Source organism: Lactuca serriola, chromosome 3 (assembly GCF_051521515.1).
Source record: "Lactuca serriola cultivar US96UC23 chromosome 3, Lser_US96UC23_V15, whole genome shotgun sequence".
NCBI classification, from domain to species: Eukaryota; Viridiplantae; Streptophyta; class Magnoliopsida; order Asterales; family Asteraceae; genus Lactuca; species Lactuca serriola.
In genome coordinates, this window is record NC_136410.1 from 62,351,511 (window position 1) to 62,364,105 (window position 12,595).

General features: G+C 38.3%; 1 protein-coding gene across 1 annotated transcript; it reads left to right on the forward strand.

Annotated features, from left to right (window-relative positions):
- The first annotated feature begins 9,786 nt into the window (after positions 1-9,786).
- TIC20-II (chloroplast import component Tic20-II) lies at positions 9,787-11,094 on the forward strand. Its single transcript, XM_079030384.1, has 2 exons — positions 9,787-10,572; positions 10,806-11,094. The coding sequence occupies exon 1, from the start codon at positions 9,899-9,901 to the stop codon at positions 10,550-10,552; it is 654 nt and encodes a 217-aa protein (XP_078886510.1). The 5' UTR covers positions 9,787-9,898; the 3' UTR covers positions 10,553-10,572; positions 10,806-11,094.
- The last annotated feature ends 1,501 nt before the right edge of the window (positions 11,095-12,595 follow it).

The window sequence follows — 12,595 nt, forward strand, 5'->3', positions numbered from 1 at the left end:
CAAGCAAAATTTCGAGTTCCTTGGAGGAAGGAGGATGATATTTAAGAGTGTTTGGAGAGGATTTGAAAGAGAGAGTGTGTGTGTGTGGTTTGCCTCTTGGCCGGGAGTAGAAGAAGAAGGGGGGTGGGAGAAGATGTGATGGATACTTAGGAGTATGAGCTTTGTATTTGCTAAATGGGTAATTAACTTGGAGAACCACCATGTAATTGTGATATGTCAATGCATGGTAATTCTATTATTTTCCTTTTTTTACATGTATATGAATGTACACATCTAGTGGGCCGAGAAAGGGAAATAATGGAGGGGCTTTGGCCTCTTTTTGATTTGGTTCGAGTTTATGAGGCCCATAGAAAGAGGCTTTCGGCCCATTAGGCCTTTTGGTGTGTTCACGACCCATTTTGAAAGAAGAAAGGGTGTTTATGGCCCATTAGGGCAAATTAATTCATTAATGGCCCAATAAGGCCCATTCAGAATAAACCAATTTAATTTTGGACCCAAAATGGCCCGAAATGCTAAGTTTCATGGATGTGGGTCTAGTTAGCGCCCATTTAAGGGTCCTAAGCCCAAAATAGTTAAATTGGAAGCTCATTGGTCCATTAGGCCCAAGAAGGAAATCCTAGTCCAATATGGACTTAAACCAGGATTCTTAGGGTTTTCAGACTCTTTGTTGAACATGAGAGGTGAATTTAAATGAGCACTGAGTGATATTTACTTAGAGTATATGTTTTACTATAGTTGAATGATTACATGAGAATAGAGTTTTCTAGCAAAAATGCTAGTTGTGACAACTCAGTTGAGTACACGGGGCATACTCAGCTTCTATGCTGGATGTACTCAAGCTTTGGCCGAAATCGGACGGTTGACCCCTTACGTGCGGCGTCGCTAGGTTACACTTACACATGACATACGCACCAAAATCCTTTTTCCTCAATAAGAGCTTAATGCATTAAGCTCTCACGTCTCAATTGCAGATCCAAGGCCAAAATAACACTAAGAGTCATAAAGTTTCCAACTTTATGATTTTGCATGCTCATTGAGTGCTTAATACCGACAAACTTAACTTCTTAACACCTAATGACCTTCCAGAGCATGCATGGGGGGAAGAACTAAGCATCAAGGTCTCATTTTTATGACTTAAGAGCCCTCATTGGGTCTAAAAGGACGACTTATTTGGTCAAGAGCATACCATGCTCAAGAATTACCATAATTGGAATTGGGACTTTAGAAATAAACCCTTTTTAATGACGTAGTCTGATGGGTTTAGCCATAAGAACTTTCCTATGTGCGCATGCAAAACCCTAATGCTTGGATCTAGGCTTTCTAATTAAACATGATTTGAATCCAAGACTTCTAATGACTAATTAGGAATAAGAACAATACTAAATCAGATCTAGAATCATACCTTTGAATCTCTTGTTTGATCTTGTTGTCTTAGAGCTCTAGAGTCACAATTGTAACTCCTCTAATGGCTTATAAACACCAAATAGCAAGGAGGATGATTTGAGAGAGAGGAGGAATTCGGCCAGGGGTTCTCTACTTTTGATCAAGTGCCGATTTCCCTTTGCCATAGGGTCTATTTATACTTGTAGACTCCTTAAGGGTTACAACTTAAACCCTAATTGGATAATCTTCTCTTAAAGCAATCCAAATCCATTCCTTAGATAGAATTGGACGATTTTAAGCTATCTCTAGCTTCTAGAATCCGTCCACCCCTATCCAATATGGATTTACAGTCTAAAGTTTAACTATCAAACAATTGACAGTTTATACCCTCTTATTTAATTAATCTCTTTAAGTCACCAAATTAATTCTAATTAATTCTATGACTTATATTAATAAAATAACAATATTATTATTCTTTATATTATTCTCATAATATATTAATAATATTTATTCTCTCTTAATAAATCATCCTATCAAGTTGCTATGGTGAAGGCAACCTAAAAGGACTATGCACAACCAAGTCAAATATTTGCCTAATATAGTTGCAGCCTTAGACACTATTCCAACAGTCTCCCACTTGGATAAGTCTAGTAACTATATGCACAAGTACAATTCGATTTGCAATCGTAGCTCTCAAAGACGCTGTCAAACTCTGATCTAATGAATTTTGTCCTTTAGATAAGGGATCGTACAGTCCTCTGTTAGATATCATGCTGACAATTCTATGGAATGATTAGTCTAGCATTTAGGTTTCTCGATCTCTGATTTATTCGACATAGAACTTAATCGAACACATCAATTCAGTTCTGACCGGGCCCGACACATAAGTCAAATCAAATCATCGAGCGGCCGAGATATCACTTTTACCTTCTTAGATAAAAGTTACAGATAAACTTCGACTTATATGCATTTACTTATTCATCAACCAACTATACATAACAATGCGTTTTATAACACCGAGTTACTGATGCGTTTTCGCATTATCAATGTACAATCAATTTACAAATAACAAACCATATATCTATGTTTTAAGACTATATGATATTATCGTCCTGCAATCACCCTTTTTATATCATATTCCATAAGGTGATTCCAGCAAGCGCGGGTTTGTTCCAATGCTCAAAACCAGTTCATAAGCACTCATGAATGTCGCAGCAATATTTTGCCATGTCTAATACCATTTAGACAATCTACGCACCAATTCACGACAATCTTCATTCATATCTACTTCCAACATATGAACGATTGTGGACAATTTGAATAATTCGATTATTCTTAATAAACTCAATTATTCTGGAAGTCAAAACATGCAAAATGAAACAATAGTTAAACAATTAACATAAGACAGTAACATTACTCATAAATAAAACTCCTTTATTTAATCATCAAATGTTAATTACATTTATCTATTACACGTTTCTCATACTGTCTAATCTATGCTATTATCATCCTTCAGCCCAATACTCCTAGCATGATGCAAGTGCTTAACCCTACTCAGTCCCTTCGTAAGCGGATCTGCTGGGTTATCTTCTGATGATATCCTCTTCACTACGAGTTGTCCTTCTTCTACACGATGTCTAATAAAGTGATATTTTCTGTCGATATGTCTTGATCTACCATGATCTCTTGGCTCCTTGGTCAAGGCAACCGCTCCTTCATTATCACAGAAAATCTCCATGGGATCCTTTATGGCAGGTACAATTCCAAGATCACCGATGAAGTTATTCAGCCATATTGCCTCCTTCGACGCTTCGCTTGCTGCAATGTACTCTGATTCGCACGTTGAATCAGCTACGGTTTCCTGCTTGGAACTTTTCCAAGTCACTGCTCCTCCATTCAGGGTAAAGACCCAGCCTGACTGCGAACGGTAGTTGTCCCTGTCGGTCTGAAAGCTGGCGTCACTATACCCTCGCACCTTCAATTCATCACTCCCTCCGAGGACTAAGAACCATTTCTTCGTCCTCCGAAGGTACTTAAGGATATTCTTCACCGCAATCCAATGGGCTCTGCCAGGATTCCCTTGATATCTGCTAACCATGCTCAAAGAGAAGGCTACATCAGGGCGAGTACAAGTCATAGCGTACGTGATTGAGTCAACTGCGGAAGCGTATGGTACTCAGCTCATTTCTGCTATTTCAGCTTCGGTACTCGGACATTGAGTCTTACTCAACTTGGCATTACTTTGTATCGGTAATTCTCCCTTCTTTGAGTTTTCCATACTAAAACGTTTTAGTACCTTCTTTAAGTAAGTGTTCTGACTAAGTCCTATTAGTCTCTTACTTCTTTCTCTTACTATCCTTATTCCCAAAATGTAAGAAGCCTCTCCGAGGTCCTTCATAGCGAAGCACTTCCCGAGCCAGGACTTAACTTCCTGCAGAGTCGGGATGTCGTTTCCTATGAGTAATATGTCATCGACATATAGAACAAGGAAGCTTACTATACTCCCACCGGCTTTGACATATACACATGATTCATCTTCGCTTCGTACAAATCCAAACTCTTTGACTTTCTCATCGAAGCAAAGATTCCATCTGCGAGACGCTTGCTTAAGTCCATAAATGGACTTATCAAGCTTACACACTCTATTCGGATGCTTCGGATCCACAAACCCCTCTGGCTGAGCCATGTAAACATCCTCAGCCAACTTTCCGTTAAGGAAAGCGGTCTTGACATCCATTTGCCAAATCTCATAATCATGAAATGCGGCAATTGCTAGCATCACTCTAATAGATTTTATCTTCGCAACTGGTGAGAAGGTCTCATCATAGTCAACTCCGGGAGTTTGAGTAAAGCCCTTTGCAACCAATCGCGCCTTATATGCGTGTACGTTTCCATCCACGTCGGTCTTCTTCTTGAAGATCCATTTGCACCCAACGGTCTTACGTCCGGGCACATAATCAACCAAATTCCAAACTTGGTTATCATACATGGATTGGATCTCGCTATCCATTGCCTCGTTCCATTTCGCAGACTTCGGTCCTGCCATGGCTTCCTTATAGTTATTAGGTTCATCAAGGTTTATTAGTGTACCGTCACTAATATACGTGTCCCCTTCGGTAGTAATATGAAAACCATAAAAATGGGGTAGAACTCTAACTCTATCGGAACGTCTAAGAGGTAAGGACTCGTCAATCGGTTCAACCGGAGTTTCCTCCTCGGGTTGAGTGCCAGCGGTAGAGGTTCCTTCATCTATCGACTCTTGAATCTCTTCAAGCTCGATTTGCCTCCCACTGTCTCCTTGGCCTATGAGTTCTCGCTCTCGGAAAACTCCTCTCCTCGCAACAAAGACAACATTGTCCTTCGGTCTATAGAAGAGATACCCAAAGGATTTATGCGGGTAGCCGATGAAAATACATCGCTCACTTCGAGGTTCGAGCTTGTCGTGAGTATCTCGTCTTACGAAAGCCTCGCAACCCCAAATCTTGATATGTGCCAATGAGGGAGCTTTCCTTGTCCATATCTCGTGAGGTGTTTTGGCAACCTTCTTAATAGGTACTCGGTTAAGGATATGGGCGGCAGTCTCTAAGGCATACCCCCAAAAAGAGATTGATAGTGAAGCACGACTCATCATAGTGCGAACCATGTCCAATAAGGTTCGATTACGCCTTTCTGCCACACCATTCAACTGCGGTGTCCTAGGAGGCGTCAATTGCGAAACTATTCCACACTCCTTGAGATAATCGTGGAATTCAAGACTTAGGTACTCTCCTCCTCGATCAGATCGAAGCATCTTGATTTTCCTGTCCAATTGATTCTCCACTTCATTCTTGAATTCTTTGAACTTTTCAAAGGTTTCTGACTTTTGCTTGATTAAATAGATATACCCATATCTACTATAATCATCGGTAAAAGTCACGTAGAAGCGGTTCCCATCCTTCGTGTTTGATCTAAACGGTCCACATACATCGGTATGTATTAGGTCCAATAGACCCTCACTCCTTTCACACGTGCTTGTGAAGGGTGATTTAGTCATCTTTCCAAGTAAACAAGACTCGCACGTTTCATCTTCCCTAAGGTCGAATGACTCCAACACTCCATCCTTTTGGAGTTGGGCTATGCGTTTCTTGTTGACATGTCCAAGACGACAATGCCACAAGGATGCTTTATCCATACTAGTGGAAGAATCTATGTTCAAAACATCATTTCCTAAGTTATCAACAATCATAACAGTTTCATAAATTCCATTACATGGTATAGCTTCAAAGTAAAAGACACCATTTAGATAAGCCAAAATAGAACCATTCTCATTATTAAAAGAAAATCTAAAACCTTGTCTAAACAAACCATGAAATGAAATGATGTTTCTAGCCATTTCTGGCGAATAGCAACCATTGTTCAAATCTAAACTAAATTATTCCTAAGCACTAAAGAATACACTCCAATCTTGGTCACAGGCGACAATCTTCTGTTCCCCATGATTAGATTGATCCTTCCTTGCTCCACATCCTTACTTCTTCTTAGTCCCTGCACATTAGAACAAATGTGGTAACCACAACCGGTATCAAGAACCCAAGAAATAACATGATTAGAATCGTTAGATTTAATTGTATATATACCTGCGAAAGATGGATTGATCTTTCCTTCCTTGATGGCTTGCAGGTACTCTAGGCAGCTTCTCTTCCAATGTCCTATCTTGTGGCAGTGGTGGCACTCTGCCTCCTTAGGGTTAGGGTAGGGCTTAGCGGGATCAACTTTGGTCCCACTATAAGAGGCACCATCTCGGGCTTTAACCTTGCAATAGTTCTTAGACGAAGCCTTCCTCTTCTTTCCCTTTCCTTGACCAATAGCCAAGACAGGAGCAGCGTGTGGATTGAGAGTTGGTGCAACAGACTTGTCTTTGAAGTTGCTCTCAGCGACCCTCAAGAGACCTTGGAGTTTGCTTAGGGTGACCTCCTCTTTGTTCATGTGGTAGGTCATCCTAAATTGATTGTACATCGGAGGCAAAGAGTGAAGCACCATGTCGATCGCCAAGTCTTCCCCAAAGTCAAAATTTAACTTGCAAAGGAGGTCGACATACCTTTGCATCTTTTGCAGGTGCACGATAAGAGACTCTCCATGACCCATCTTAGCGGAAATCATGTTAGTGAAAATCTCATAATGCTCTTGTCTCGCGTTTTGGTGGTATCTCTCCAATAAGTCTTGATGCATCTCGTACGGGTACATGTCCTCATAGGACTTTTGGAATTCGGAGTTCATGGTGGCTATCATGATGCAATGTACCTTCATTGCATCGCGCTCATGAGTTTCAAAAGCGACAATTTCAGCCGGAGTAGCGATTTCAGGGTTGATCTTCTCGAGCTTCTCATCGAGGACATACTCCTTATCCTCATAGCGAGCAATGGTGCGAATGTATCTTATCCATTCGCTAAAGTTCGTTCTATCGAAGGTGACCTTTTGGCAAAGGCTCATCAATGTGAAAGAACTAGCAGCAGCGTTGTTTGCGTTCGACATCTACAATTAGAAAGGACCAAGATAGATTAGAATATGAATCCCTAATTATCACCCAATAAGAAAATTAGGGTTAGGATCCAACAACAACATTTACATATTAGAAAAGGGATGCCGTAATCTAACATGCAAATAAATTGAAGGTAAGTGAATGACGATTCACTAATTCTCCACCATAAAACCTAACTTTAAGTCCTAAATGTATTGAGAATTCCTAGGTTCGGATGAGATTCATTGAAACTATTCAATGGCATGTTTAAATCTCGATATGCCCCTCTTGTTTGTGACTGGGATACCGAGGATCACAAAGCGGGTGTGAATTACTATGCAAATTCACATGGTGCCTTCATTGTAACGATCACCTATTCGACGTGCCGGTAAACCACACACGCTCCATCGAACTATGATAAACAATGAATCACCCTTTGCCACCTTTGCTTAGAACCAATTAGTGTGCCGGTAAACCACACACGCTCCACTAACTTCTTAGCAAGGGTGCAAAGTGTAATTTCATGGGACTGCATCAATTCACTTTTCCTAAAGTAACTAAGATTGGGAAATTTAAAAATATGTGTAGTTACTTTGTATTTCCTATTATACTTTTAATGAGAGGATAAGGTTGCCCTATCCTACCCGTTCGGCTAACGACCCTCCACCGATCAAGCAAGCGGTGGGTGTGAGTGGACACCCATTAAGCGCCATTTTATAGGCCGCAATCTTATACCCACCTTATAGATCGGCTTCGTGAATGAGGCCTACTAACGGTAAGACTAGCATTTTAGTTATACATATATATATATATATATATATATATATATATATATATATTATTCTTGTAATATTATATTAGTATAGGGTTGTATTTTAAACATTTTAAAATCTAAGGTTTGAAATTTAAATTGTCTAAATTAAAACTTTTAATCACAAAATACAAATTTCAAAACTTTAGGACAAGTTTTAAACATTTAAAACATGGAGGATCAAATAACAAATAATTTTAATTAACAATTAATTTCCTAATTATCTTTATTTGATTTATTCAAGATTTCTTGTAAGATAATTACCAAATTAATCAAAATAATTAATCAATTATCATATAAGGAAATTAAATATTTTATCAGTTGATAAATATCTTTAATTAGATCAAGATTATAGTCATATATATCAAAAAATCGGATTAGGGTTGATCTAATATGATTAAGGTAAGTTTCCTTAAGATAATCATGAAGAAATCCCGAATCTGGCCATTCCTGACGCTTAGACTCGCCGAGTGCACCAAATGACTCGCCGAGTCCATGACTCAGAAACACAAAAATCGAATTTTGCAGTTAAGTTTCAAACAAATAAGCAACAATTTAATGAAAACCAACCTGGCTCTGATACCACTGATGAGTTTTAGCCATAAGAACTTTCCTATGTGCGCATGCAAAACCCTAATGCTTGGATCTAGGCTTTCTAATTAAACATGCTTTGAATCCAAGACTTCTAATGACTAATTAGGAATAAGAACAATACTAAATCAGATCTAGAATCATACCTTTGAATCTCTTGTTTGATCTTGTTGTCTTGGAGCTCTAGAGTCACAATTGTAACTCCTCTAATGGCTTACAAACACCAAATAACAAGGAGGATGATTTGAGAGAGAGGAGGAATTCGGCCAGGGGTTCTCTACTTTTGATCAAGTGCCGATTTCCCTTTGCCATAGGGTCTATTTATACTTGTAGACTCCTTAAGGGTTACAACTTAAACCCTAATTGGATAATCTTCTCTTAAAGCAATCCAAATCTATTCCTTAGATAGAATTGGACGATTTTAAGCTATCTCTAGCTTCTAGAATCCGTCCACCCCTATCCAATATGGATTTACAGTCTAAAGTTTAACTATCAAACAATTGACAGTTTATACCCTCTTATTTAATTAATCTCTTTAAGTCACCAAATTAAGTCTAATTAATTCTTTGACTTATATTAATCAAATAACAATATTATTATTCTTCATATTATTCTCATAATATATTAATAATATTTATTCTCTCTTAATAAATCATCCTATCAAGTTGCTATGGTGAAGGCAACCCAAAAGGACTATGCACAACCGGGTCAAATACTTGCCTAATATAGTTGCAGCCTTAGACACTATTCCAACATAGTCATGGATGGTTTTTAGTCAAACTTTTACCGTTGATTTTTGACTTGAGTTGATTTTTAAACTTTGACCGCTGACTTTTGACTTGAGTTGATTTTTAGTCAAACTCCTAGTTTTGGATGGAAGGTTAAGGGTTTACCTTGTGTGACTATATAGGTGGTGTATAACATCTGTATTTTGGCTGTGAAAGCTGTAACTGTTGATTATCGTCACAGAGGTGAGTCTCTCCACTTTACCTCGTGGGTCGAAGGCACCAATGCCAACTCACTAGATTATGTTTGTAGGATGCTAGTTGTCTTTGTGACTCTTGCATGTGTTTGTATGTTTTATATGGGTTGGACCCAATTATTTATGTTATGGGTAGGGCCTGATTATGTATGTTATGGGATGGGCCCGATTATATGGGTTAGGCCTGATTTTGGAGAACTCACTAACCTTTATGCTTATGATTTCATGTTTATGTATAAGGTACTTCCAGTTTAAAAAAGAAGAGCTTAACGTGATTGCATAACATTTGACGGTATTGTAAAGGCGTACCGAGAGAAAGGACATATTTGTAATTGATTCTGTTTATATCTTCGGGGGTGTTTGGATAGGAAAAAAAGAGGTGCTTATTGCTTATTCGAACAATAAGCTAATTTGAGTGTTTGGATAAAATCCAACTTATTAAGGTAAATAAGCATCCCTCCCCATACTTATTGCTTATTGCTTATTCCCACACACAAATAAGCTGTAACCAAAAACACCCCCTTCAAACATTTTTTGTTATCCTTTTGCATCTCTAAAACCCTTGCACGGTTGTTCCATTTCTCTTGATTCCCCCCTTTCTCCGTCGAAACCGAAGAGAACGCCACCGCTATCGATGGCAGCCATACCCCTCCTCCGCCTATCCTTATCACCACCACCACAAAAACCCCCTCGGTCAACTATCTCGATTCACCCTCTTAGATCAAACATCCTTTCACTTTCACCACCACAATCGCTATCACTCCGCTCAAATTCCACCGCTCAATCACGCCGACGCACAATAATCTCAGCGTCAAACAACTCAACTCCGGTCAGCGACAGATTAATCTCAGCCGCAGCATACTTTTTCCCCTTCTTCAACGGTCTCCAATACGGCCGATTCCTCTTCGCCCAATACCCTAGAACCCTAGGCCTCGCTCTCGAGCCCTTGCTACCTTTACTCTCATTCTACCGTTCAATTCCTTACGCAAGCTACCTCGCTTTCTTGTTGCTGTACATCGGCGTTGTCCGTAACACGAATGCCAGCCGTTACGCTCGTTTCAATGCGATGCAGGCGGTGGTGCTCGATGTTCTGTTGGTTCTACCGATGTTGGTTCAGAGAATATTCAATCCAGGGCCACATGGAATCGGGGGAAAGATTTTGATGATAAGCCACAATGTGATTTTTGTGTTTGTTGTTATTTGCTTTGTTTATAGCTTGGTGTTTTCGATTTTGGGAAGAACACCGAAATTGCCGTTGGTTGGTGATGCTGCTGGCAGGCAATTTTGAAGATTCCGATGAGAAATTGTGTACGTTTATCATGTTCTCCCTGAAATTTAGTTACATTTCGTGTTTTGAGTTTATAAGTTTTTCTTGTTGCTTGTTGCTTGATTCTTAATTATCCAATCTGCAAGTGTTGAAAACATAGCTCAAAATGACTTATTCAGTTCTTGAACCATTGCTGACAAAAACATTTTGCAAATATGGAAAAACATGTTACGAAAAGTGTTGAAGAGCTTTGTGTGCACTTGTTCTTTTTCAGAGACTCCAGATTTATCAGTCGAATGGATTTTTTGTTGCTTGAAGTTTCTTAACTGAAAATGGAGCGTATTATTTAGCAAGGTGTAGATTTTGATTTGGATGATTAGTTTTTCTAGTAGCAACAATGAAATTGAACTCGTTGGCTATAGATCTTGAGATTTTGACCAGTCTGTTAATGTTTCTGAACTTGAAGGGAAAGTTGGAAACCTCTATTATGATTATGTTCTAAGTACATGAAATAGTTATCTGGTTAAGAAGATCACCAAATCATATGTTGTATTTTTTGGTCATAGTCCAGAATATCATTATATATTTTGTATAAATACAACATTATTGCAAAATTTTGTGGAAAATGGATCAGTAATCCTTAAATAAGTAATAAATCCTTTAGTGAATTATAAAATATGATCAACGTTAATTAGATTGCCTGAAAATCCATTTATGAGTTTTTTTTTTCACCTATTGTTTAAAGTGTTTTATGGTTAAAATGTTGAGTGTATAAATGCTTTTGGTCTACAATAATAAGTGTTGTATGTACAAAAATTATTTCTTTTTTTGGACACAATAAAACATTTGAATGAATACAAATGTGTATTTTACACAAATCCAATGCGACTTCAAGTTTTGAAACAATGTGAAAAATATAGCCCCGTATACTTAGATGCTTCCATGCGACTTCAAGTTTTGGTACCTTGTTTTGGAAGGATGACTTGCTTGGGACAAGCAAGCTGAAGATGCGTTTCCCAAATCAAGGGAAAAGCAAGTCGCCTTCAACTTTTGTTAATGGCTATATGTTAAGGTGTTTATGTAAAGCGAAAAATAACAAGCCGTTTAATAGGATTATCACCACTCCTACTAAGACTGCTGAAAATATATATAGTTGGTTTTCATGACTCCTACTAAGACTGCTGAAAATATTATATAGTTGGTTTTCATATGGTTTAAATATAGGAGGTCAAAAAGAGCATGTAGTTGGGTAAATTCATGTTCCCTTTGTTTGCAAATAAAGAATTGAACTAGAAAAATGAGAGAAAGTGACAGTCTAATTTCACATGTTTAGTCCTTTCGTGAAATACATGGTTTTTGGCAATATATATGGCAGCTTGACTGTCACAACGAACTGGAACAGGAGTGACATTAGGAACTCCAATTTCATGAAGTAATCGAGTTAACCAAGCAAGTTCAGTTGTGAGTCTTTACATACTTCTATATTCTACTTTAGCAGATGATAAAGAAACCTTTATTTGTTTCTTTGACTTCTATGCAATTGGGCTGTTTCCAAGAAGAACAACAAAACCACTAACACTTCTTCTTGATTGAGGACATGAGGCCCAATCAGAATCACAGTAGGCTTGTAAATTGAAATCATCAGAATTGTTCATGAATAATCCTTGACATGAATCTTTGTTGATATAACGAAGAACATGTTTAGCAGCTTCATAATGTGGAACTCTGGGATCTGCCATGAATTGGCTCAAATGTTGAATAGCAAAAGCCAAATCAGGTCTAGTGTGAACCAGGAAATTAAGCTTGCCCACTAATTTGCAATATAACTCTGGAGAATCTAGCATTTTTCCTTGACCAATTAGAAGTTTGCCATTAGAAGGCAAATGACAAATAACAGTGGAATTGCACTCAATTTTCTTGATCATGTCATTTGCATATTTCCTTTGTGTTAAAATAACTCCAAAGGTGGTATATAGAACTTCTATTCCCAGAAAGAAATTTAAAGATCCAAGATCTGTAATTTTGAAAGTGGTATCAAGAAATTGTTTGAGATTTGATATTTCC